The sequence below is a fragment of the Dreissena polymorpha genome, chromosome 2, assembly GCF_020536995.1.
Source record: "Dreissena polymorpha isolate Duluth1 chromosome 2, UMN_Dpol_1.0, whole genome shotgun sequence".
Lineage (NCBI taxonomy): Eukaryota > Metazoa > Mollusca > Bivalvia > Myida > Dreissenidae > Dreissena > Dreissena polymorpha.
The window spans coordinates 3,211,827-3,238,163 of NC_068356.1; the positions used below are offsets into that span (position 1 = coordinate 3,211,827).

The 26,337-nt window shown below is 37.4% G+C and overlaps 2 protein-coding genes and 1 long non-coding RNA gene across 6 annotated transcripts in view; all 3 read right to left on the reverse strand.

Annotated features, from left to right (window-relative positions):
- Positions 1-26,337, reverse strand: part of LOC127865523 (uncharacterized) — a 197,445-nt gene that overhangs the window by 128,009 nt on the left and 43,099 nt on the right. The window lies entirely within an intron of this gene.
- LOC127865641 (uncharacterized) lies at positions 4,082-5,953 on the reverse strand. Of its 2 annotated transcripts, none has more exons than XR_008042712.1 (2): positions 5,646-5,953; positions 4,082-5,353 (listed from the first exon to the last, which is right to left on the reverse strand). It is a non-coding gene; the product is annotated as an uncharacterized LOC127865641 (long non-coding RNA). The 2 variants fall into 2 exon arrangements; XR_008042713.1 differs by having other exon boundaries at positions 5,500-5,953.
- On the reverse strand, positions 5,977-26,337 carry LOC127865634 (uncharacterized). 3 transcript variants are annotated; one of them, XM_052405540.1, is made up of 10 exons: positions 26,289-26,337; positions 18,278-18,404; positions 17,879-18,007; positions 17,556-17,687; positions 17,157-17,285; positions 16,758-16,886; positions 16,359-16,487; positions 13,498-13,572; positions 10,190-10,318; positions 5,977-7,678 (listed from the first exon to the last, which is right to left on the reverse strand). In XM_052405540.1, the coding sequence occupies exons 2-10, from the start codon at positions 18,390-18,392 to the stop codon at positions 7,470-7,472; spliced, it is 1,176 nt and encodes a 391-aa protein (XP_052261500.1). In that variant the 5' UTR covers positions 18,393-18,404; positions 26,289-26,337; the 3' UTR covers positions 5,977-7,469. The 3 variants fall into 3 exon arrangements, with proteins under 3 accessions (XP_052261500.1, XP_052261501.1, XP_052261502.1); XM_052405541.1 differs by lacking the exon at positions 13,498-13,572; XM_052405542.1 differs by lacking the exons at positions 13,498-13,572; positions 16,758-16,886.

Consider the following 26,337-nt stretch of genomic DNA (forward strand, 5'->3'; position numbering starts at 1 on the left):
ATATAACGAGTCGGAATGTGGACTAATGTCAACCAGCATTTAACCATTCTTTTGAAATGTTGCTTTTCTATAAGCATCCATGAAATATTTCGTTTCACCTGGACACATTTGTTTGGCTTATGTTTGTATTTGAAGTTGATCTCTTTGATTTTTAAACAGCGCAAAATAATGACTATTCAAACTAATTGTGCGAAAGTATCCCCCCCCCGAAAATACATTTTGTTTGTACTAAAATAAAACAAAAAAATCTTATGATGTCTATATACGGTAAATAAATTAACAAGACAAGACAAGACAAGACAAATATTTATTCAGACTTGCACAGTGTACATCGTCTAAACACTAGATATTTCACATACAATTATGTCACAGAGATAAACATAGTAATAATATAAACATAAGGAGCATCGTATACGCTTAGGAAAAGTTACAGAGATAAACATAGTAGTAACAATAACATAATCAGCATCGTATACGGTTACGAAAAGGCAAGGTAATATATGGAGGATTGCTATATAAATTAATTAACAGCATTAGTAATATTATTTCTTAAAATCAGAGCTTCTTTTACAAATTTGGCTAACTTAATAAGTTCAAATTTATTCGTTGTATTCAGCAACTGGTGGAATTTGTAAACAGAAGGCCTATTGTAATAACATTTCTTTAAATAGTTTTTTCTAATATCAACGTATAATGGACATTTACAGACAAAATGGTACTCATCTTCAATATCTAATTCAATATCTAATTAACAATGTCGATAATATCACTCGCCTTTTGAGCTAAATCATCTTAAATTAAAACTTTTAATCCTGTTTCAAGAGACCAAGCATCCATATTTTCCTTTATCGGTAGTCCTTTAAAAAAATCAATTTGATTTACATTGTCTTTTATGTTATTAAATAACGATTGATCTGTTGAGTAGCAGTAAATTCTTTTCTTTGGTTTTATTTTAAACATTACATCCATATTTTTCAAAAGAATAAACACAAAAGTAGATTTCCCGATAGAACTAGGTCCTGCTACAATACACGTAGCTGGCCTTTCAAACGTTAAAAGTGGCATGATGCTAACAGTTATACAACTTTATAATAAATGATCGCATAGCAAAACAACACGTATTTTATTTATGACTACTTTATGTTTCAACACATACAATTAAGCAAAAAACATCAGCACACCCGCACACCCGCACACACACACACGCACGCACGCACACACACACACACACACCCACACCCACCCCCCCACATACACACACAAACACACACACACACACACACACACACACACACACACACACACACACACACACACACACACACACACACACACACACACACACACACACACACACACACACACACACACACACACACACACACACACACACACACACACACACACACACACACACACACACACACACACACACACACACACACACACACACACACACACACACACACACACACACACACACACACAAGCACGCACGCACGCACGCACGCACGCACGCACGCACACACACACACACACACACACACACACACACACACACACATACCGGTATTGCCAACATGGTGAGGTACACGTTTTGTACAAACGTACCGAGGTCTATGCTTTCGAGTAGATCTATACGGATATGCAATACAAATCTTTAAATAGGATGGGTCATGGATCATAAACGACACCTTGTTTGTCAGATAAAGACTTATTTGAGAAACCAGTATGGCACAATCGTACCGTGGTATATACCTCAGTATGGACACACACGACACACTCATAGTATGGCACAATCGTCCCGTGGTATTTACCTCAGTATGGATACACACGACACACTCATAGTATGGCACAATCGTCCCGTGGTATTTACCTCAGTATGGACACACACGACACACTCATAGTATGTCACAATCGTCCCGTGGTATTTACCTCAGTATGGACACACACCTCACACACTCATAGTATGTCACAATCGTCCCGTGGTATTTACCTCGGTATGGACACACACACAGCACACTCATAGTATGTCACGATCGTCCCGTGGTATTTACCTTAGTATGGACACACCAACAACAGCTGTTTCTTCAAAGTGTCCCAGTGTGAGGAATGACATTATAATGATGCTACAAGAAAAGTTTGATGAATATCCAACAAGCCGATCATGAGAAGAAGGAATTTGAAGTTTTTTCTATATTTAACTGTAGTGGCCCCTACTAAGGGCCAAGTGCGTGCCCCCATCTAAACTTTGAGAAAGGATCTTATAAGAATGCTACAGACCAAGTTTAATGAAGATCCAGCAGGCGGTCGTTTCAATATATTTATATTTTTAGCCCTAGCAGCTCCTAAAAGGGGCCAAGTGCCCCATTTCAACATATATATATGAATGTACCCCTAAAGATATTACAAAGTTTGATGAAGATTCTTCAAGCCGTTCATGAGAAGTCATTTAAAGGTTTATCTAGTTTTAGCTCTAGCGGCCGCTAATAAGGACCAAGTGCCCCCATTTTTAAGAAATTGACAAAGGACCATATAAAGATACTACAGGCCAAGTTTGATGTACATCCATCAAGCGGTTCATGAGAAGTATTCTAAACGTTTTTCTAGTTTTAGCTCTAGTGGACCTTAACAGGGGCCAAGTGTCCCCATTTGAACAAATCCAAAAAAGGACCCTATAAAGATGCTACATCCCAAGTTTGATGAAGATCCATCAACCAGTTTATGAGAAGTAGCCATTCAAAGCAATTTATGCTTTTAGCTCTAGCAGCCCCAATAGGGGCCAATTGCTCCCATATGAACAAATTTGAGAAAAGGGCTTTATAAACATGCCACAGACCAAGTTTGATGAATAGCCATCAAGCGGTTCTTGAGAAAGTCATTTGAGATTTTTCTATTTTTAGCTCTAGTGGCCCCTTATAGGAGCCAATACCTCCCATTAGAATAAACTTGAGAAAGGATCTTATAAAGATCCTACAGACCAAGGTTTCATCTTCATCTTTCGTATAGAGGACAAAATTCAAAGACTGGAATGTTCCAAGTCCTACGGTGGGTAGAGGTCAAGAGTCACCTCTCACAAGCTGTACTAAAGTCATTACGGAGATATTTACAGATTATAACTATGTACACACGTGAGCTGACTATGCTTATGAAGATTATCAAGCGGTTCATGAAAAGAAGTTGTTTCAAGGTTTTTCTAGTTATAGCTCTAGCCGCCCCAAATAGGGGCCAATTACTCCCATTTGAACAAATTTCAGAAAGAACCTTATATTGATGCTAAACACCAAGTTGAATGATGATCCTTCAAGCGTTTAATGAGAAGACGTTTGAATGTTGTTTTCATTTTGGCTCTAGCTGCCCCTAATAGGGGCCAATTGCTCCCATTTGAACAAATCTGCAAGGATGCTACAAACTAAGTTTGGGTTAATTTTTAGTTATGGACCTTGTCAGTGAGTATCTATGTCTATATTCAGATTAATACCTCTGATAGTATCGAAGATATTTAAAAATGTCCAGTTTTTACACGCAGATAATCGTATCGTGGTATATACCTCAGTATGGACACACACGACACACTCATAGTATGTCACAGTTGTATCGTGGTTTTTACCTCAGTATGGACACACACCTCACACACTCATAGTATGGCACAATTGTACCGTGGTATATACCTTAGTATGGACACTCACAGCACACTCATAGTATGGCACACTCGTCCCGTGGTATTTACCTCAGAATGGACACACACCTCACACACTCATAGTATGGAACAATCGTACTGTGGTATATACCTCAGTATGGAAACACACGACACACTCATAGTATGTCACAGTCGTATTGTGGTATTTACCTCAGTATGGACACACACCTCACACACTCATAGCATGTCACAATCATACCGTGGTATTTACCTCAGTATGGACACACACACAGCACACTCATAGTATGTGATGTCTATATCCAGATTAATTCCTCTGATAGTAGTGAAGATATTTGAAAATGTCCAGTTTTTACACGCAGACAACAACCTGGCTGTGACAATACCCAAACAGTCAAAGTAAGAAAGCAAATAAAAATCAAGAATTCGTAACTTTTATTATAAGGAAGTATTTTAACACGAGGAACAAAAATTAATAAACTATTTGTAAGGAAGTATTTAAACATGAGGAACAAAATAAACTATAGCTGTTTTTCTATAGCTTACTTGCATATTAATAATTATGCAATAAGAACTGTCTCATCGCCCTCAACTATTCGAAGTGCTTATCAGTAGAAAGAGAGCTTGCCAGTAAAAGGTGAAGGCCATGATGGTAAACAACTATTCCCAATAGTGTGCATGGTTAACAAGAAAACCTGGACTGAAATGAATTTTTTTATCGAAAATCATGATACATGTATTTCTAAGTGTAAAGGGACCATTACTCCCCAAATTCTTGTCTTCAAGCAAGTAACACCTAGTTTTTGAGTCTGGACAATCCAATAACAACCATGTCTAAGATTTTAGAGGGTAACATTATGACCAAGTTTCAGCAAGATTGGGTCCAAATTGAGAACTTTTCGAGTGTTAACAAGGTTTTTCTATAAATTGACCCAGTGACCTAATTTTTTCTCAAAACAACCCAATGTGGAACTCATCAATAGTAACATTATGACCAAGTTTCATTAAGATTGGGCCAAAATTGTTACAAAGTAACGCAACACCAGGAGTCAAAAACACCCCTCCTGCTGGAGCTTGGCAGTATTTATATGAGCGCAGTCATGGAGAAAGCTCCCTTACAGGAGGTCAATAATAAACTGAGAAAATGTAAGTAGAAAATCTGTTTTGAACTCTGGCATTGAATCCATCAAACAACATGTGGTACTACATAAAAGACCTAAAGACACCACAGCATTCTTTCAAGTAAACATGCAGCCACAAGTTACTCAGTGTTATATCCAAGATTATTTGATAATGGTTATGGCAATATTTATATCAGTGCAGTCATTCAATAAATCCCTTACGAGAGATCAATTCCTATCGGTAATAAAGAAGTTATTTAAATTCGAACATTTTCAAGCTCAAATGTTTGCCAAAGGGATATAAACACCCTAATGAGCACATTTTAGGAAACCAACAAAGTTTTAGTATCAGAATTGCTCAGAAATATAAAATACCGAAGGCAAAAAGGCATGAGCAAAAATTCTAAAGTGTTAATTGTATGATATATAATATCAGGTGAGCTAATAAACATATATAATAAACATGATCTGTCTAGATTTATCTTTTGAAATAACAAGATGTGTTTGTGAAACACAATGTCCCCCTATATGATGTTTGACCTTGTAGGATGACCTTGACCTTGTGAAGGATGACCTTGACCTTTCACCACTCAAAATGTGCAGCTCCATGAGATACACATGCATGCCAAATATTAAGTTGCTATCTTCAATATTGCAAAAGTATTCATAAAATAAACGATTTGGGCCACATATATTTTACCTCTGACCTTGAAGGATGACCTTGACCTTTCACCACTCAAAATGTGCAGCTCCATGAGATGCACATGCATGCCAAATATCAAGTTGCAATCTTCAATATTGCAAAAGTATTTATAAAATAAGCGTTTTGGGCCACATATATCTGACCTCTGACCTTGAAGGATGACCTTGACCTTTCACCACTCAAAATGTGCAGCTCCATGAGATACACATGCATGCCAAATATCAAGTTGCTATCTTCAATATTGCAAAAGTATTCATAAAATGAGCGATTTTGGCCACATATATTTGACCTCTGACCTTGAAGGATGACCTTGACCTTGACCTTTCACCACTCAAAATGTGCAGCTTCATGAGATACACATGCATGCCAAATATGAAGTTGCTATCTTCAATATAGCAAAAGTTATTGCAAAATGTTAAAGTTGGCGCAAACAGACAGACCAACGGACCAACAGACAGGGCAAAAACAATATGTCCCCTACTACTAGTGGGGGACATAAAAATATAATAAACTATTTCAGAATTGCTTAAACAATAAAAACAAGTTACTCAAATAATAACTAGAACATTGTTAAACCTTGTTTGAAATAACAAAAGAACACCTAAAAAGGAATTACTACTACATGAAATAAGCTCATACTGAACTGTTTTATAAGTATTTACAGTATTTCTTTCATTAAATGATGATTAATTATCCAGACAGTGTTGTTTCTCTATAGTATTTTTGTCATATATTGATGGTCAATCACCTTAACAGTGCTCATTCTCTACAGCAATCCAATCACACGACAATTATATAATGATGGCCAATTAGCCCAATAGTGGTCATACTCTGCAGTAATTCAATCACTGTACATATAATCAATGACGATCAATTAGCATAAAAGTGCCTGTCCTCTGCAGTAATTCAGTCACATAATGAGGATTAAAAGTAGCCTCACAGTACTCATTGATGATCAATTAGCTTAACATTGCTCACACTCTGCAGTAATTCAATCACTGTACATATAATCAATGACGATCACATAATGATGATCAATTAGCCGTACAATGTTTATCCTTTACAGATGATCAATCTTAAACTGATGATCAACAAGCAAATTCGTTGAATTGATATCCCCCGCCACATACATTTTGTTCAAGGATGGGTGCAAATCAGACGGATGAACATACTGACAGATGGACGGATGGACAACACCAATTTGATATCCCTCCGCCTGTGGCGGAATATAATTATGAGAGAAGGAAGGACAGACAAGTCAGCGACTATATGCTCTCCCTTGATGGAGCACAAAATCTCTAACCTGTAATTTTAAGTACAAAGATGTATACATAATTATGGGAAAAATGCTGGTCAGTTTAGGGGTTTAGCGTACAACCTTACATGAAGCATTTGTGTAACCTTGACCCTTGATGTGAATACCTTGATGCATAGTAAAGGAATAACTAAATAATGAAGAATTCATCAAATTTGTGACCTTTGACCTCAATGTGTGACCTTGACCTTAGCCCCTAGGATTATGGGTGTTGAATGTGAAGCACCCCCAGATGATTGAGAACAGCCATGGCAAGTTTCGTGGCTCTGGCTCATGTGTTAATGGAAATAAATCTCTAAGCTTATATTAAAAAGCATTTTTTCAAGATACAAAGGGCCATAACTCCGTTAGTAACAGATGGTGTACAATGCCATTTGGCGTGCATCATCCTCTTATCCATATATACACTCATACCAAGTTTCAATGAAATCCGCCAAAGCACTTCCAAAGTATGGCTCCGGACACAACAGTGCCAGACGGACAGACGAACGGACAACGCCAAAACAATATCCCTCCGCCTATGGCGGGGGATAATTAGCCTTACAGTTCTCATTCTTTACAACAATTCAATCACATAATGATTAACAATTAGTCTAATAGTGCTTATCCTTTACAGTAATTCAGTCACATAATGACGATCCATTTCAGTAAATTAGCCTTACATTCTGAATGTTAATATCTTTTTGTTTTCCGTTTCTCAGCCATTATCCAATTATGGACAGTGTTCTTAATTTTTTTCCAGGTGAGGTTCTGAAGAGCGTCATGTTTCCTAGAAACCTTTTCACACTCATCTTTCTGTAGTTCCCTTCTCATTGCTATATTTGTTTTGAACAAAGTTTTAAGTAGCCTGTGCTGATGTTCTGTAAGCTTCACTACTTCTCCTGAAATATATCAAACATTAATTGAATGACAAGTCTATATGATTCGCCTCACAATAAACCTGGAAGCTTTTTTTTTATAGAACACCATTTCTGTTTCCCCCATAATACTTTTTAAACATTGGCACACAACAGTTAATGTGAAACAGACCCATTCAATAACATTTTTAAACCAAGCAAGGGCTTGGATAGAGAACACAGACCTGCACACAAAACTCCCCAAACTAACACAGTGGTATTTGCACACAAAAGATGGTTGACAGTTGTTAAAGCCAATGATTTATAATGGTAAATAAGACCATGGTAAAACTGGAGTTTCTATTGCCAAAATTAAGAACCATTGTCAACAAGAGCGATCAATAATCGCAGGTGTCAACTAATGAGAGCCAATTTCAAAGATAAGTGTTTTTAACAAAGGGAGATAATTTGAAAATGGGAAAATCTAGAGTTATGGTTTCTTGACCCTGAACTTCCTCTTAAGGAGCTTTATAATTGTTTAAAGTTAGAAGCGGATAGCTTCCATACTTTTTGAGATATGACAAGGACAAGGTTTTTGAACAAAGGGAGATAATTTAAAAATGGAACCACTCAGAGTTATGGTTCTTGTCACTGCACTTCCCCTCAATGAGCTCTATCTCAATGAGCTCTATAACTGTGTGAAGTTTAAAGTTGATAGCATCAATAGCTTTAGAGATATGCTCCCGACAAAATTTGTGACGGATGGACGACAAAGAAGTGATCCCTATATGTCGCGGCTACTTTGTACCAGGCGACACAAAAATGCATACAATAGGGCCATCATGGCCCTTAATCGCTGAAAAGTTTACAAATAATAAAAGTATGTTTTTTAAGTGCAATTGTTTTCATAATCATTGTTTTAATGCGCATTATAATCAAAATTTCATTAATTCGATAAACCAGTATAACTATTTTATAAAGTCGAAAAAATGGTATTACTTAAAAAAACATTCGATAAAAGCTGATAAGTCTGAAAAATAATCAAATATTTTCAAACATTTAAGCGATGACCTTTCCCCATTTCCTGTCATTCACTCATTGTTGACAAATATCTAATAATAGGCAGTACAACAAGTTAATAATTTTGTTAATTTAATTTGATTCAGGCAGTTTTATTCGTTTCAGAGATATTTAGTTTTTTCCTTCTCCTCAAAAGTGGCTAAATTGGACTTACAAGGGTTTCGAAAAACAGAGACGATTTTTTAAGTATTCTCGGTTTCAACTACCACCATGGAAAATTTATTTATAGGTTAATACCACATCAGATAGAAAATCGCTGTACAAATTAGAATCAATATGGTAGAGCAAAGAATGGGAAAATTGTTTCATTGTATCAACTTTATGCATACACCTGCTACCTATTACAGTTGTTGCATTGCAGATTTTAATCATAATTTTTTTTGTCATGTAAGAAAAATCATTAAATAGGCTCTGGAAATCAATAATTACTAGAAGGTTGTTTTTGGAAATAACAAATGTCTCCCGATATGTAATGTAATTATGGAACATAAAGCCAAGAGTGCGTAACATTAAAAAAACAAGAGATGTGTTTGAAAGAAACACAATGTCCACTAATGCGCCGCTTTTTTTGTTGTTGTTGACCTTTGACCTTGAAGGATGACCTTGACCTTTCACCACTCAAAATGTGCAGCTCCATGAGATACACATGCATGCCAAATATCAAGTTGCTATGTTCAATATTTCAAAAGTTATCACAAAACTTTAACCAAAGTTAAAGTTTTGGGACAGAATGAAGGAATGGCAGACAGACAGCCAAAAGCAATATGCCCCCGATCATTCGATCCGGGGGCATAATTATCTGTGTTGAACAAAATGAAAATATGCACGACTACGCAAGACATTAATCATTCCTATAAAGTTTTAATAAAATCCAAGAAATAGTATAGGAGAACCGCTTTGGACAAACTTTATTCTAAAATGACCATAAAAGGGCAATAACTCCGTCAAAAAATATCAGAGCGCAACAAAATGACAACATGCACAACTATAGACCTCATACTGATCACTTGTGTGAATTTTTATTAAAATCCAAGCTATAGTTTCAGAGAAATGTTCCAGACAAACTTTTTTTTAAATTTACAATTAAAGTGCTACAACTCCACCAAAAATTATTCAAGCGGAACAAAATGACAATATGCAAAACTAGACTTCATAATCATCATTCCTGTGAAGTTTTATCAAAATTGGACCAGGAGTATAGGAGATATGGAGTGGATTTTTTTTTCTACAATGACCATTAAAGGGCCATAACTCAGTCGAAAATTATCCGTGCGGAACAAAATGATAACTAGACTTCATACTAAACATTCCTGTGAAGTTTCATCGAAATTGGACCAGGGGTATAGGAGATATGGAGCGGACAAAATTATTGGGATCAATTGATAAATCAGTGGACCCTAGGGAGTCATTCTTTTTAAATAACATACAGATGTATAAACACAGCATGTGCAAACGTAGCTAACAAAATGAACCTACCAGTCTTGGGCCGGTTATTGCCACTTTTCTTGGGCTCTGTCACCTTATCCGGATTAGATCTGACACTACAACCCTGTACAGCACCCAGTGTGGATACTGGCACAGTCTCCATATCTTCCTCTATGGCATCTGGAAGAGGGAGAAAAAGACAACAAGGGACAAAATTGTCACAAAACCAGGTTTTCATTGTGAAAAAAAATCTGATTAAGGGAGACAACTCAAACTGAACTTTTGAAATGAACAAACAAAATTAACCCCCTTTGTAAGTTTGTTTCAAAATAAATCTATTTTAAGTTGTGGTGACCTTGACATTGGAGATATTGACGTGATTCTTTCGTGCGACACACCGTCCCATGATGGTGAACAAATGTGCCAAATAATTGTAAAATCTCACAATGAATGACATAGTTTGGCCCAGACAAGCTCATTTATTGCCAATTTTGACCTTTTAACTCAAAGTGTGACCTTGACCTTGGAGATATCGACGTAATTATTTCGCGCGACACACCGTCCAATGATGGTGAACAAATGTGCCAAATGATTTTAAAATATGACAATGAACGACATAGTTATGGCCCGGACAAGCTTGTTCCGCCCGCCCGCCAGCCAGCCCGCCAGCCAGCCAGCCAGCCAGCCAGCCAGCCCGCCCGCATTCGCCAATCTAATAACCAGTTTTTTCCTTCGGAAAACCTGGTTAAAAAGGTAATGCAGATTGCAAGAAAAGGAGTTTTGTACTGATCTAAATAGACAGCAGTGCAATCATAGAGGGGTACACACCCCCACTAAGTACCCCAAGATCATACTGAGGAATTCACATCCACAGATGACAGCCATTAAAGAACATACAGAGGTATATATGTACCAAGTGCTAAGAGTAGACAAAATGAAGTCCAGCAGGAAATGCGGCACACAAAGCGCACAGCCATTTCACAAAACAAAGAGCATGCAGCCCAAAACCAACATATAACAAGCAACAAACAGACCACGACAACACCGACAAGAAGCCGACATAACATTTGAGCAAATTTGGTAGAGGTCCACTAGACAATGCTACATGACAAATATCTAAGCTCTATGCCTTGTGGTTTAAGAGAAGATTTTTAAAGTTTTTCCTGCTGGTTGCCATGGCAAATAGTTGGCCAAATAGTTTCAGAGGAGATGTCATTTGAAAGTGTGGACGGACTAACAACGGATAGTGAGTGATCACAATAGCTCACCCTGAGCACATTGTGCTCAGGTGAGCTAAAAATACACTGTTTGACACCTCTCCAACATATAGGAACAATCACATGGAAACATGGAAAGCGTGCAAAACAGAAAAGTAAAGCAGTAGTTTGAATCAAATCCTTCAGGTAATCACAAAAATTGATTTAAAGTGCACCAAAGCTTTAACTGGAAATTTTAAGTTAAAAGGGGGCACTTCTTGAAAAATTTGGGAGAGTTATATGGCCCTCCAGTCTTCTGATGTGGGTGATAACGAGGAACAATTAGTTTAAGTTTTAATCAAATACAGTAAAAATGTACTGAAAGTGCATCAAAACATTAACATAAAATTCTAAGTAACAAGGGCTGTGTGTAAAACATGCATGCTCCCCATATGGGCTGTCAGTTGTAGTGGCAGCCATTGTGTGAATACGTTTTTTGTCACTGTGACCTTGACCTTTGACCTAGTGACCTAAAAAATCAATAGGGGTCATCTGACAGTCATGATAAATGTACCTATGAAGTTTCATGATCCTAGGCCTAAGTATTCTTGAGTTATCACCCGGAAACCATTTGACTGTTTCGAGTCACTGTGACCTTGACCTTTGACCTAGTGACCTGAAAATCAATAGGGGCTTATCTGCCAGTCATGATCAATGTACCTATGAAGTTTCATGATCCTAGGCCTAAGCATTATTGGGTTATCATCCGGAAACCATTTTACTGTTTCGAGTCACTGTGACCGTGACCTTTGACCTAGTAACCTGAAAGTCAATAGGGGTCATCTGCCAGTCATGATCAATGTACCTATGAAGTTTCATGATCCTAGGCGTAAGCATTCTTGAGTTATCATCCAGAAACCATTTTACTATTTCGAGTCAGTGTGACCTTGACCTTTGACCTAGTGACCTGAAAATCAATAGGGGTCATCTGCCAGTCATGATCAATGTACCTATGAAGCTTCATGATCCTAGGCGTAAGGATTCTCGAGTTATCTGGAAACCATTTTAATGTTTCGAGTCACTGTGACCTTAACCTTTGACCTAGTGACCTGAAAATCAATAGGGGTCATCTGCCAGTCATGATCAATGTTCCTATGAAGTTTCATGATCCTAGGCCTAAGCGTTCTTGAGTTATCATCCGGAAACCATTTAACTATTTCGAGTCACTGTGACCTTGACCTTTTACCTAGTGACCTGAAAATCAATAGGGGTCATCTGCCAGTCATGATCAATGTACCTATGAAGTTTCATGATCCTAGGCCTAAGCGTTCTTGAGTTATCATCCGGAAACCATCTGGTGGACAGACCGACCAACCGACGTGCAAAACAATATACCCACTCTTCTTCGAAGGGGGGCATAAAAAGGGGGCATAATTCATTAAATATTGGTTATGGACCTTGTGTCATATGATGTCCACACTAGTTTGAATCAAAAACATCCAGTACATGTAATTACAAATATAGATTGAAAGTGCACCAAAACTTTACCCTGCAATTCTAAGTTAAAAGGGGGGATAATTCTTGAAATATGGGTAAGTTATGGCTCTTGTGTCAAATGGTATATGTGTTGATCAGGAACACATTGTTTAAGTTTGAAACAAATCATTCACGTAATAATAACAAAGTTAAAGAGAAAGAGCAACAAAACCTTTAACCAAGGTGTGGAGCGGATGCAAACACCAATGCATGAGTGAGTAGTATGTATATACCGGTATATATATATATATATATATTTCAATACTGTACCAGTATGCTGTTCTAAAACAACTTACAGGGGTACAAATGCACACTTTTTCAACAAGCTTTATACATACATTTAAGTTTCAAACTTAAAATGTGGGAATTAAATATGGCCTTAAGAGTTGAAAACAAGAGCTGTCACCATAGGATGATTTATGCTCCCTTTTTCCGTATTTTTGTAAACCTAAACGCAGTGTTTTTCCACATTTTTGGAAACCTAAACGCTACATTGTGTGACGGAATTTTAGACGGAAGGGCAGACAGACAGACGGACAGTACGATCACTATAAGCCCACCTTCAGGGGCATAAAAATGTGCTCATGAACAGTGGGCAATTTATGGATTATATGAATTTTAGCTTACTTTCAGTCAAGTCATCTGCTTCATGAATTTCCTCTTCATCATTGCTATCCTCACTCTCACTGTTTACACCATTATCTGTCAAAGAAAGAACAATAGCATTATCATGACCCTGCATCACTCAAAAAGAAGACTGTAAGAAGGAAGACATCTTGCCTTATGTCCTAGTTGCTGACCCAGATTCAAATCTCACCTACAATTATACAGAGAACCATTCTGTCCAAGTTTCATTGGGATAAAATTGAAAATGTGGTCAAAAGGCTTTTCTAAAATTTGGCCCCATGCCTTAGTGTCTTATCCCAGATTCAAACCTGACCTACATTTTTCACAATCATTCTGATCAAGTTTCATAAGGAAGAAGTTGAAAATGTGGCCGCATCTGCATACCAACTCGACTTATAGGAAAACAATCTTGTAAATCTCATCAAAATCCACTCATTAGTTTCTGATTAGATTCAATAACAAGAAGTTCAGTCAGTTTTCATACAAAGGGCAATAACTCCTGACCTGTCTGATCTGACCTGACCGACTAGGCCGCTAGGGGAACAATCTGGCAAAATTTGGTCAAAATCCACCCAGCAGTTTCTGACTAGATGGGCAAGTTTGGTCAAAAACCACCCAGCAGTTTCTGACTTGATGCAATAACAAGAACTGCATATGGAACGACTGATAGGGGAACCTAAGAAAAATGCAATTTGAAAAGGATAGTGGGCTAAACTTGGTGTTTAGCTTGTTCTTTTTTTTCAGAAAACAATATTCTGATACCGATTATATTAACTGATAATCTGATGTTTGATCAATTAACCAGTTAAGCAGTTAATATATTTTATATTGCCACCCCTAAATTATTCAAAATTCATACACTGTTGCTTTTCACACAACTTTGTCAAGACTCATTTTCTTTTCTCATCTTACCTAATTCAAGATCTATGTCATCAATGGACTTCCCGCTGAACTGTCCAATAGTTCCCTTGTTAAAGGCTGTCAGAAGACATCCCATCCTAGCCACTTCGATTATTTCTTGTGGGAGGCGATAGAATGATCTATGAATATTGATGTCATGCCCCATAAACCTTGCCAATACTTCCAAATCGTTTTTGCTGAGATTCAAAATCTGGACCACTGTGGCAACATGCTTCCTCAATTTTGTACTAGTGACACTTTCTGGGCATTCCAAACTTGCTTCTTTTGCAAATTTTCTTAAGACGTCTGCACTTCTAAGGGGAACCAGAATTGGATCTTGCAAAAACGTATGCATTTTCTTTATCTACACCTGCGTCTGCTCTGTATCTCAGCAGAAGATCAATGTTTTTTTGTATGTCTGGAGTAAGAAGGACTGCGACAGTACGATCCCTTTTCCCACGAATTTCAACTCTGGACAGTGTTCTCAAAAGGACTTTCTCTGTTTCACTTAAAGAATCTTCTACTTCTTTAGGTGCCTGCTCTGATTTATTTCTTCTGTTTTCATAATGCACTACTTCAATTCTCTCTGTTTCTCCACCACGCCGTCTGTTGAACAGAACAAGTTTTGCCAGTGTTACTTTGCTGAGAAGCTCCCAGTTATGTTTAAAAAATCTCTCTTCCAAAGCTTCCGTCAATGATTCAGAAGTTCTCTGAAGGTGTGTCTGAAGCTTTGAAATGTCTTCAGACAGAGGCAGCATCTTCTGCTTGTTCCTCTTGTTATCTGTAAGTGTATGCAAGGCAGCGTAAGAAATTTCATTTGTCCATTCCTCTTCACAAACATTCAGAAACTCAATGGCTTTTTCGTTAACCATCTGGTGGACAGACATAACAAGAGATGTGTTTGTCAGAAACACAATGCCCCCTATTGCGCCGCTTTGAAATAATTATATATTTTTTTTTTACCTTTGACCTTGAACTTTCACCACTCAAAATGTGCACCTTCATGATAACGCTGCTTAGAATTTTTTATTTTTTTTTGACCTTTGACCTTGAAGGATGACCTTGACCTTGAACTTCCACCACTCAAAATGTGCAACTTCATGAGATACACATGCATGCCAAATATCAAGTTGCTATCTTCAATATTGCAAAAGTTATGGCCAACGTTAAAGTTTTTTCTGACGGACGGACAGACTGACACACTGACTGACTGACGGACGGACAGTTCAACTGCTATATGCCTACCGGGGGCATAAAAAACACTGGTACTGGTCTGTTCTAGGCTATGTTGCAACCTACCATCCAAGCAAGCGGAGGCACACACAGGAAACAGTGCAATTATACAGAGGTACACACCCATACAAAGTCCTCAAGATCATACTGAGGTATTCACGCATAAAGATGACAAACAGCTGTTAAAGCGGGTATATACGATTTTGTCAAATATTTATGAATTTATATAAACCGTGTAAAAAACTTATTATATATATATTTCAATATAAATTAAAATAAAAGTTAAGAAGAACATGTGTCGAAAAATTCGAAATAAGCCAGATATTTAATTCTGAAATTGAAAACGGCTGTACAGCCGAATTCGCCAGCATGTATACCATACATGTACGATGTGCATCTAAACTTAGTTTAACGGTTTATTTGAATTCCTGCAACGATATCTATTCATACGACACACGAACACTATCTCCGATCCTAATACAAAGACGAATGATTCGGTTATTGTAGGAAAATATATACGTCACTATCGGCTCGATGCGCTAATTTGTCTTTGCTGCATTTTATGAAATTCGGCTTTAATGTATCATTTTTCTTGCCTATTTTGTGTTATTGTAACATATTTTATCAATATATTACAATTAAACACATATAAAAAATCGTATATACCCGCTTTAAAGAACAGAGGTACATACATAGCAAGTGCTTAAGTATCTAACCAATGAACCTACCAGTGATGTGCTTGAAAGCGTCATTTATATGGGGCTTTGACACCTCATCTTGTTTTGAACCGACACTGCAACCCTGATGTACAGCTGCGGTCGGGGATATTGGCACAGCCTCCACATCCTGCTTTGTGTCTAGAAAAAGGAGAAAAAAACACCATGTTAATGTAGACTGTAATGAAGTGATCCAGGTAGTTTGTACTGGTCTGTTCTAGGCTATGTTGCAACCTACCATCCAAGCAAGCGGAGGCACACACAGGAAACAGTGCAGTTATACAGAGGTACACACCCACACAAAGACCTCGAGATCATAATGAGGTATTCACGCATAAAGATGACAAACAGCTGTTAAAGAACAGAGGTACATACATAGCAAGTGCTAAAGTAACTTACAAAGGTACCTACCAGTGATGTGCTTGAAAGCGTCATTTATCTGGGGCTTTGACACCTCATCTTGTTTTGAACCGACACTGCAACCCTGGTGTACCGCACTGGTCGGGGATATTGGCACAGCCTCCACATCCTGCTTTGTGTCTAGAAAAAGGAGAAAAAAACACCATGTTAATGTAGACTGTAATGAAGTGATCCAGGTTGTTTGTACTGGTCTGTTCTAGGCTATGTTGCAACCTACCATCCAAGCAAGCAGAGGAACACACAGGAAACAGTGCAGTTATACAGAGGTACACACCCACACAAAGTCCTCGAGATCATACTGAGGTATTCACGCATAAAGATGACAAACAGCTGTTAAAGAACAGAGGTACATACAAAATAAGTGCTAAAGTAACTAACAAAGGTACCTACCAGTCATGTGCTTGAAAGCGTCATTTATCTGGGGCTTTGACACCTCATCTTGTTTTGAACCGACACTGCAACCCTGGTGTACCGCACTGGTCGGGGATATTGGCACAGCCTCCACATCCTGCTTTGTGTCTAGAAAAAGGAGAAAAAAACACCATGTTAATGTAGACTGTAATGAAGTGATCCAGGTTGTTTGTACTGGTCTGTTCTAGGCTATGTTGCAACCTACCATCCAAGCAAGCAGAGGAACACACAGGAAACAGTGCAGTTATACAGAGGTACACACCCACACAAAGTCCTCGAGATCATACTGAGGTATTCACGCATAAAGATGACAAACAGCTGTTAAAGAACAGAGGTACATACAAAATAAGTGCTAAAGTAACTAACAAAGGTACCTACCAGTCATGTGCTTGAAAGCGTCATTTATCTGGGGCTTTGACACCTCATTTGGTTTTGAACCGACACTGCAACCCTGGTGTACCGCACTGGTCGGGTATATTGGCACAGCCTCCACATCTTCCTGCACGCCATCTGGAAAATAGTGAAAAAGACACAGGTGTAATACAAACTATAATGAAGTGACCAGTTCTGTACTGGTCTGGTCAAGGTCATCTGGACTTACAAAAAACATGCCTTCAAACAAACCTTAAGTATACAAGTTTCAGTGCAATAGTAGAGATACTGATGTAGCAAGTGCTAAAGTAACTTACAAAGGTACCTACCAGTGATGTGCTTGAAAGCGTCATTTATCTGGGGTTTTGACACCTCATCTTGTTTTGAACCGACACTGCAACCCTGGTGTACCGCACTGGTCGGGGATATTGGCACAGCCTCCACATCCTGCTTTGTGTCTAGAAAAAGGAGAAAAAGACACCATGTTAATGTAGACTGTAATGAAGTGATCCAGGTAGTTTGTACTGGTCTGTTCTAGGCTATGTTGCAACCTACCATCCAAGCAAGCAGAGGCACACACAGGAAACAGTGCAGTTATACAGAGGTACACACCCACACAAAGTCCTCGAGATCATACTGAGGTATTCACGTATAAAGATGACAAACAGCTGTTAAAGAACAGAGGTACATACATAGCAAGTGCTTAAGTATCTAACCAATGAACCTACCTGTCATGTACTTGAAAGCGTCATTTCTGGGGCTTTGACACCTCGTTTGGTTTTGAACTGACACTGCAACCCTGGTGTACCGCTCCTGTCCGGGATATTGGAATACCCTCCACATCCTGCTTTGTGTCTAGAAAAAGGAGAAAAAGACACTATGTTAATGTACACTGTAATAAAGTGATCCAGGAAGTTTAGCACTGGTCTGGTCTTTGCTCTCCAGAGCTACATTTGTACACTAAACATATGGTCAAACAAGAGCTGTCAGCATCTATAGGATGACTTATGCCCTCTTTTTCCACATTTTTGTAAACCTAAACGCAGAGTGTTTCTCCACTTTTTTTGAGAGATTTTGACACATATATTTGACCTTAAAGTTTTGGGACAGACAGAATGACAGACAGGCAAAAACCAAGATACCCCCTCTTCTTCGAAGAATGGGGCATACAAAACCTTAAGAAAGCAATTAGTAGCAAGAAGCAGTACCATCATACAGAGGTATAATGTCATCTACTTTTCATTTCATCTAAATATCTTTACTATTGACAAAATTACCAATGAAAACCCGAAAGCTATGTTGTTTTGTTGCGGTAACGCACCTTCTTGAGTAAAATAACATACAACGTACAAAATACCAGAGATGTCCCGCAAGTATGTATCCAATCCCTTGAAAAATGGTAAAGTTATGAACCTAGTAAGAAACAGACACTATTGTCTTTCCATTTTTTTTCAAGTGTTTAACCTCTGTGGTTTTCACAACAAACCAGTTACCAGTTCCTGTTTATTTGTATTCGTTGCTATATGTAAACAAGTAAGTTTTAAATACCAACAGTGTCACTGCAAAAACTTGTGTTATGCACAAATATTTATCGTTATATCAGTGAAATGAAGTGTAAGAGGTAAAAACACAATGAAAGGCCTAAACAAGTTTCTTTGTCACAGTTGAAAAGGGGAGCTTTATTTCATACAGATAATGATGATGATGATGATGTCAAAGGAGCTGGCTTTGAACCTTCCTGTTCTAACAGTGCAGAAGAGGACTCATCTACATGCATATCTGGTTTTTAGACCAGACAAAAAGGGTTTAGCTTAATTGGTAAGACTGGTGTTGCAACTAGAGCTTTGTCACAGACGTGACGAAAACCCCCACATGCCGCATTGACACAGAATATTTTGCATGTTGTCTTCTGATCACAAAAAACAGTGGACAACCAATCTCAATGTTTAAAGTGACCCCGTGACCTGGTTTTTGACCCTGCATGGCCCATGTTCGAACTCAACCTACACATCATCTAGATACAACTTCTAACCAAGTGTGGTGAAGATCGGATGAAAACTACTTGAATTAGAGAGCAGACACCATGCTGAATGTGTAAAACGTACTAAGTGACCCAGTGGCCTAGATTTTGACCCGGCATGACCCATATTCGAACTTGACCTAGACATCATCTAGATACAACTTCTGACCAAGTTTGGTGAAGATTGGATGAAAACTACTTGAATTAGAGAGCGGACACCATGCTCAATGTTTAAAACGCAATAAGTGATCCCTTGACCTAGTTTTTGACCTGCCATGATCCATGTTCGAACTTAGCCTAGACTTCATCTAGATACAACTTCTGACCAAGTTTGGTGAAGATCGGATGAAAACTACTTAAATTTGAGAGCGGACACGGACCGACCGACTTACAGACAGACAAGCTCAATCCTATATATCCCCCTAAACTTCGTTTAGTGGGGGTATAATAAATGATCAACTCCCTTTTGGTTGTTGTGTAGATTTGTTTGTCACCTCTTACCAATTTACTTCAAGGTTTAAATTTTGTTGAATACCTCTATCTGTAGGTAGTGTGTTTTTGGTGTGTGTGTGTGTGGCTCTTCCTCAAAATGTCTGTACAGTAAATGTTTTATTAGACCTTTGTATTGCATTAGTGCACTTTTTGACCACAATAACTTAATGCTGTGGGTTTGAACTCTGCTTAGGCCGTACAACAAGTTGGTGGCCTCTTAGGAGGTGGTTACTTAAGTTATGACTTATACAATGTATATGATAATTTTGTGAACTGCTTGATAAAAAAAATAAATTTAAACTGTTTGCAGGGTCAAAACCCAATTAATGAAAGATAAAAACCAATAACATGGAATGTTTCTTTTTCAGCAGATAAAGATTGGAGCGATTCTAGAAATGAGCCATCCAGTATTGCTGAAAACATCTCTTCAAGCTCTCCTGGGTCCAAAATGAGCATCAAAGGCCAAAGCGTCAAAGGTGTTTCTGATTATTGTAATAAATGAGGTCATAGACCATGATAGTTTTGCCTGATGAGCGGGCTTTGCAAGCCGTCAAGTCATCTCTGGTCATTATTTCGTAATTGTCTTTAATTCATATATTTGTTACCTATACGATAGACTTTGGATACCTCTGTCTGTATGTGTTCAGTTGAGTACGTTGAATTTTACTGTGTGTGTGTGTGTGTGTGCCTGGTACCTCACAGCATTTTAACATTTCCAGATTTCAATCCTTATAAATTGCATATACATTACAGCAGTGTGTTTTTAACAAGGGTCTCTGTAAACTGTGGGTTTGAGTCCCACTAAATACACAAAATCTTTTAAAAATGTAGGGTCTATGCTTATTAAAGGTGGTAGTGATATAGCAGTTATGGTATTGCCAGAAACAGCGGTAATGTAAATAGGTTCAGTGTTCTGCTGTGAATCTGTACTGTTGGGGACCCTTTAGGGTTAAAAAAGTGGGGACAAAAGGGAAAAATTTGGGGACAGAGAAATACATTTGTAGCAGAATTACATTTTCAGAAACTAATAACCTTTAACTTGCACTCTTAAACTGGCTGGATTTATTCCTACAGCCAGTCCACAGGATGTTACATTCTAATTCAAACTTGAACATTTTTTAAATTTTTTAAAACTGTCAAACAATTGTCAATATATTAACAAAACTTTGAACAGTTACATGTATTTAATGTCTACATTTACGTCTGTCTACATCTGCTTCAATGGAATTAGAGGCAAAGATTCAGATTTGCTTTACATTTCTCCAGTGATCTAAAGCCTTTTCAAATTAGAATTACCGATAGTAAAGGCTTTTTCTTGTTTGGGCTTTATGCACAAACTGCATGTCATTTTGTTGTGTCAAACAGTAACCAAGACAATTCTCAAAGCCAATTTGCTTGGCATGTACGTTTAGGGGCAGACTTTTTTTCGTCATTGCTAAACGATGTTGGTACTTGGGAAGACTCTGTTGGGGTGTTATTACTATCAATATATTTTCTTATTTTACTTGCCGGAGGAAAAAAAACTCAAAATAGATTTTGTTTTCTTCGGCCGGTCACTTTCCGCCATTTTGATAGGTGTGGAAATTTCCTTGATAACTGATTGGTTGTTATAGTCTCAACTTACCAACGAAATAGAGTGTTATTAAAGTAAATTAAGGATTGGCAGCGAAATGACGTCACGTCCAATGAAATAATTTGTTCTTATTATGCATTTACTCGATTTCTTTTACAACTTTCAAATTTAATCGATTAATGCAAGGGCGCATCCACGGCAGAACACTGAAGGTTATTTGTTTTTATCAGTGAAATGCAGTGCAAGAGGTAAAAACACAATGACTGGAAAATACAAATACTTTGTCACAATTTACAGAGAGTGTTTTTTTTCATACAGATGATGAGGAGGAGGATGCCGAAGAATCTAACGTTGAACATACCCGTTCTAACAGTCCTAAAAAGGACTCATCTACACACTCATTTTGTTTCAAGAACAGACAAGAAAGGGCAAGCTTAAGGGGAAAGACTTGTATTACAATAAATGGTCAGCTATCTTTGGGTTGTTTGGGATATTTGATTGTGATACCTTACCAATTACTTAAAGAATAACATTTTGGTGAATACCTCTATCTGTATGTAGTGTGTTTCTAGTGTGTGTGTGTGTTCCTCGTACCTCACAATGTCTGTACAGTAAATATTACACATTTTGTTTGTATTCATTTTTTTGTACCACAATAACTACAGGCTGTGGGTTTGAACCCATATTAGGCCATACAACAAGTCCGTGGCCTCTGAAAAGGTTGTTACTTCAGTTATGACCAATGAATGATAATTTTGTGAACTGATTGTTTAAAAAAATGAAAAACTGTATGGAGGTGCAAAATCCAATTGATTAAAGATAAAAACCATTAACATGTGATGTTTCTTTTCTGGCACATAAAAATGGGAGTGGTTCTAGAAATTAGCCATGCAGTGTTGTTGAAAACAACTCAAATTCAAGCTCTTGTGTTTCCAAAATGAGCACCAAAGGCCTAAGTGCAGAGGTGGGTCTGATTATTGTATTAAATGAGATCATAGACCATGATAATTTGGTCTGTTGAGCTGGCTCTGCTAACCTTCAACACATTTCTGGTCATTTTTTCCTCCATGTTTTTTTATTCATATATTTATTACCTTTACGATAGACTATGGATACCTCTGTCTGAATGTGTTCAGTTAAGTACATAACATTCTACTGCGTGCGTGTGTGTGCCTGGTACCTCACAGCGTTTTAACATTTCCAGATGTCAATCCATACCAACTTAAAGTTTTACTTTTTTGTGAATACCTCTATCTGTATGTACTGTGTTTCTAGTGTGTGTGTGTGTGTGTGTGTGCCTTGTACCTCACAATGTCTTTACAGTAAATGTTATATGACCCGGTACACCTTTGGATTGTATCAATGCACTTTTTGACCACAATAAGTACGGTAAATGCTGTGGGTTTGAACCCTACTTAAGCCTTTAAACCAGTAGACGGCCTCTGAGGAGTTTGTTGCTTCAGTTATTACTTATTTATGACAATTTTGTGAACTGCTTTATTTAAAAAAAAATATATATATATATAAACTGTTTGCATGAGCAAAACCAAATCAATGAAAGAAAAATTCATTAACATGGGATTTTTTGTTTTTTTTAAGATAAAGATTGGAATAATTCTAGAAATGAGCCATCCAGTATTGCTGAAAACGTCGCCTCTTCAAGCTCTCCTTGTCCCAAAATGAGCACCAAATGCCAAAACGTCAGAGGTGAGTCTGATTATTATAATAAATGAGGTCATAGACCATGATAATTCAGCCTGATGAGCCGGCTTTGGTCATTATTTCCTCCATGTCTTTGATTTATATTTGTGTTGCCTTTACAAAAGACTATGGATACCTCTGTCCGTATGTGTTCAGTTGAGTACATAGCTCTCTACTACGTGTATTTGTGCCTGGTACCTCAAAGCATTTCAAAATTTCCATATGTCAATCCTTATACATTGCATATACATTTATTTTAATACAGCAGTGTGTTTGTTTACCAGGGTCTCTGGCTGCTGTGGGTTCGAGTCCCACTGAATACAGAAAATCATGTAAAAAAGTATGCTTATTAAAGATGGTAGTTATATAGCACTTCAGGTATTCACAGAAACAGAGGTAATGTACATAGGGTGTTTGTTTATCTGTAAAATGCAGTGAAAGAGGTTAAAACAAAATGAAAGGCAAATACAAATACTTTGTCACAGTTGCCAGAGAGTGCTTTATTAAATAATGATGATGATGACAAAGAAGCTGGCTTTCAACCTACCAGTTCTAACAGTGCGGAAATGGACTCATCTAAAGGCACATCTTGTTTCAAGAACAGACAAGAAAGGGCAATCTTAAGGGGTAAGGCTGGTATTATAATAAATGATCAGCTCTCTTTTGGTTGTTGTGGAGATTTGTTTCTGATCTTTTACCATCTTACTTAAAGAATTACATTTTGGTGAATACCTCTATCTGTATGTACTATGTTTCCAATGTGTGTGTGTGTGTGTGTGCCACTGTGCCTCGTACCTTACAATGTCTGAACAGTTAATGTTATAATAACCTTTGGATCGCATCAATGCACATTTTTACCACAATAACTAAATACTGTGGGTTTGAACCCTTATTAGGCCGTACAACCAGTCTGTGGCCTCTGAAAAGGGTGGTAACTTCAGTATGACTTATAAATGATAATTTTGTGAACTGCTTGCTTTTTATTAAAATGAAAAACAGTTTGGAAGTGCAAAATTCAATTGATTCAAGATAATATTCATTAACATGTGATGTTTTTCTTATCTGGAAGATGACGATGGGAGTGGTTCTAGAAATGAGCCATCCAGTATTGCTGAAAACTACTTCAATTTAAGCTCTTCTGGTTCCAAAATGAGCACCAAAGGCCAAAATGCAGAGGTGGGTCTTATGGTTATATTTAATGAGGTCATAGACCATGATAATTTTGCCTGATGAGCTGGCTTTGCAGACATCAAGACATTTCTGGACAGTATTGCCTCCATGTCTTTGATTCATGTGTGTGTTACCAATACAATAGACTATGGATACCTCTGTCTGTATGTGTTCAGTTGAGTACATAATTCTACTGTGTGTGTGTGTGTGTACCTAGTACCTCACTGCGTTTATGCTTACTTAAGATGGTAGTGATATAGCACTACTGGTATTCCCAGAAACAGTGTTAGTGTAAATAGCGTGTTTGTATGTCAGTGAAATGCAGTGCAAAAGGTCAAATAGTCTTGGGTTAACACCGTTTTGTTGTTCTGTTGTTGTTTTCTCATTAATTTCAACAATAGATGTGTACTGTGGCATTATCTCATCCCCATAATTTCTTTACAGCTGCAGAGTTAAGCAGCGACAGTAAATGGAGGAGGAGCATGGAAATGATGATCATGAGTATAATGAAGTAGAAGGTATTCAGATGAAACCTGAAATTGAGTGCTTTTCGGTCTTCACATGAAGTGCTTTTCGGTTGGTATATTGTCGATATATATCCAAATTTGGGCATTAATACATCATAATAAACAAAAGGTAGTATAAATATGCATGCAATATAAACATTTATAATTAATTAAATCCGTTTACACACAATAGAAACGAAATGTTTCATATATAGAGAGAGAAATTGAGTTCTTTTCGGTCTTCACATGAAGTGCTTTTCGGTTGGTACATTGCCCATATATATCCAATTTTGAGCATTAATACCTCATAATAAACAAAAGTAGTATAAATATGCACAAAATATAACCATTTATAACTAATTAAATCTGTTTACACACAATAGAAACGCAATTTTTTATATATATAGAGAGAGAAATTGAGTGCTTTTCGGTCTTGAGTGCTTTTTGGTCTTCACATGAAGTGCTTTTTGGTTGGTATATTGCCAATATATATCCAATATTGGGTATTAATACCTCATAATAAACAAAAGGTAGTATAAATATGCATGAAATATAACCATTTATAACTAATTTAATCCGTTTACACACTTAATAAAAACCCAATTTTTCATATATAGAGAGAGAAATTGAGTGCTTTTCTGTTGGTATATTGCCGATATATACCATTTTGGGCATTAATACCTCATAATAAACAAAAGGTAGTATACACATACAATCATATAATCATTTATAACTAATTAAACCCGTTTACAAACACTAGAAACGATTTATTGCATATATATAGAGAGAAATTGAGTGCTTTTCGGTGCTATTCTGTGCTTTTCGGTGATTGTATGGACCGTTCCAACACTTCATGATGTAACATAAGACAAATATGTGTCCAACGTTATATCATAACCACTTATTTAATTTTAATTGATAACTCAATTTCCACCCTAAGACAAATATGTGTCCAAAGTTATATCATAACCACTTATTTAATTTTAATTGATACCTCAATTTCCACCCTAAAATCCATCTATACCAGCTGCTTGTACTGGTACTATATTTACGACAATGGCGTCCATTTGCATGAATGTAACGAAATTCGCTAGTTTCAAAATCCCTTCGATACTGAAAACATAAACCCTGAATGCATGGACATCAATATCTTTTGCATAAAACGGCAGTTTGTGAATGTCTGCATATGCTCTACATTGTTCCCAGTTCGGGAATGTTTTTACTTGTATATAACCCACTGCAGAAACGGGTCCAGACATTTCTATGCACAATATTACCTCGAAATCTCAATAACCAAGTAACGAGTCAGTGTGCGGCGGCCATGTT

What these genes read in the sequence shown, in the direction of transcription:
- LOC127865634 (XM_052405540.1), bottom strand. Translation starts at nt 18,392, where the DNA reads ATGTGGAGGGTATTCCAATATCCCGGACAGGAGCGGTACACCAGGGTT. An exon ending in CGCTTTCAAGTACATGACAG is followed by an intron (nt 18,008 to 18,277) that starts GTAGGTTCATTG and finishes TCCTTTTTCTAG; the next exon opens with ACACAAAGCAGGATGTGGAG. An exon ending in CGCTTTCAAGCACATCACTG is followed by an intron (nt 16,488 to 16,757) that starts GTAGGTACCTTT and finishes TCCTTTTTCTAG; the next exon opens with ACACAAAGCAGGATGTGGAG.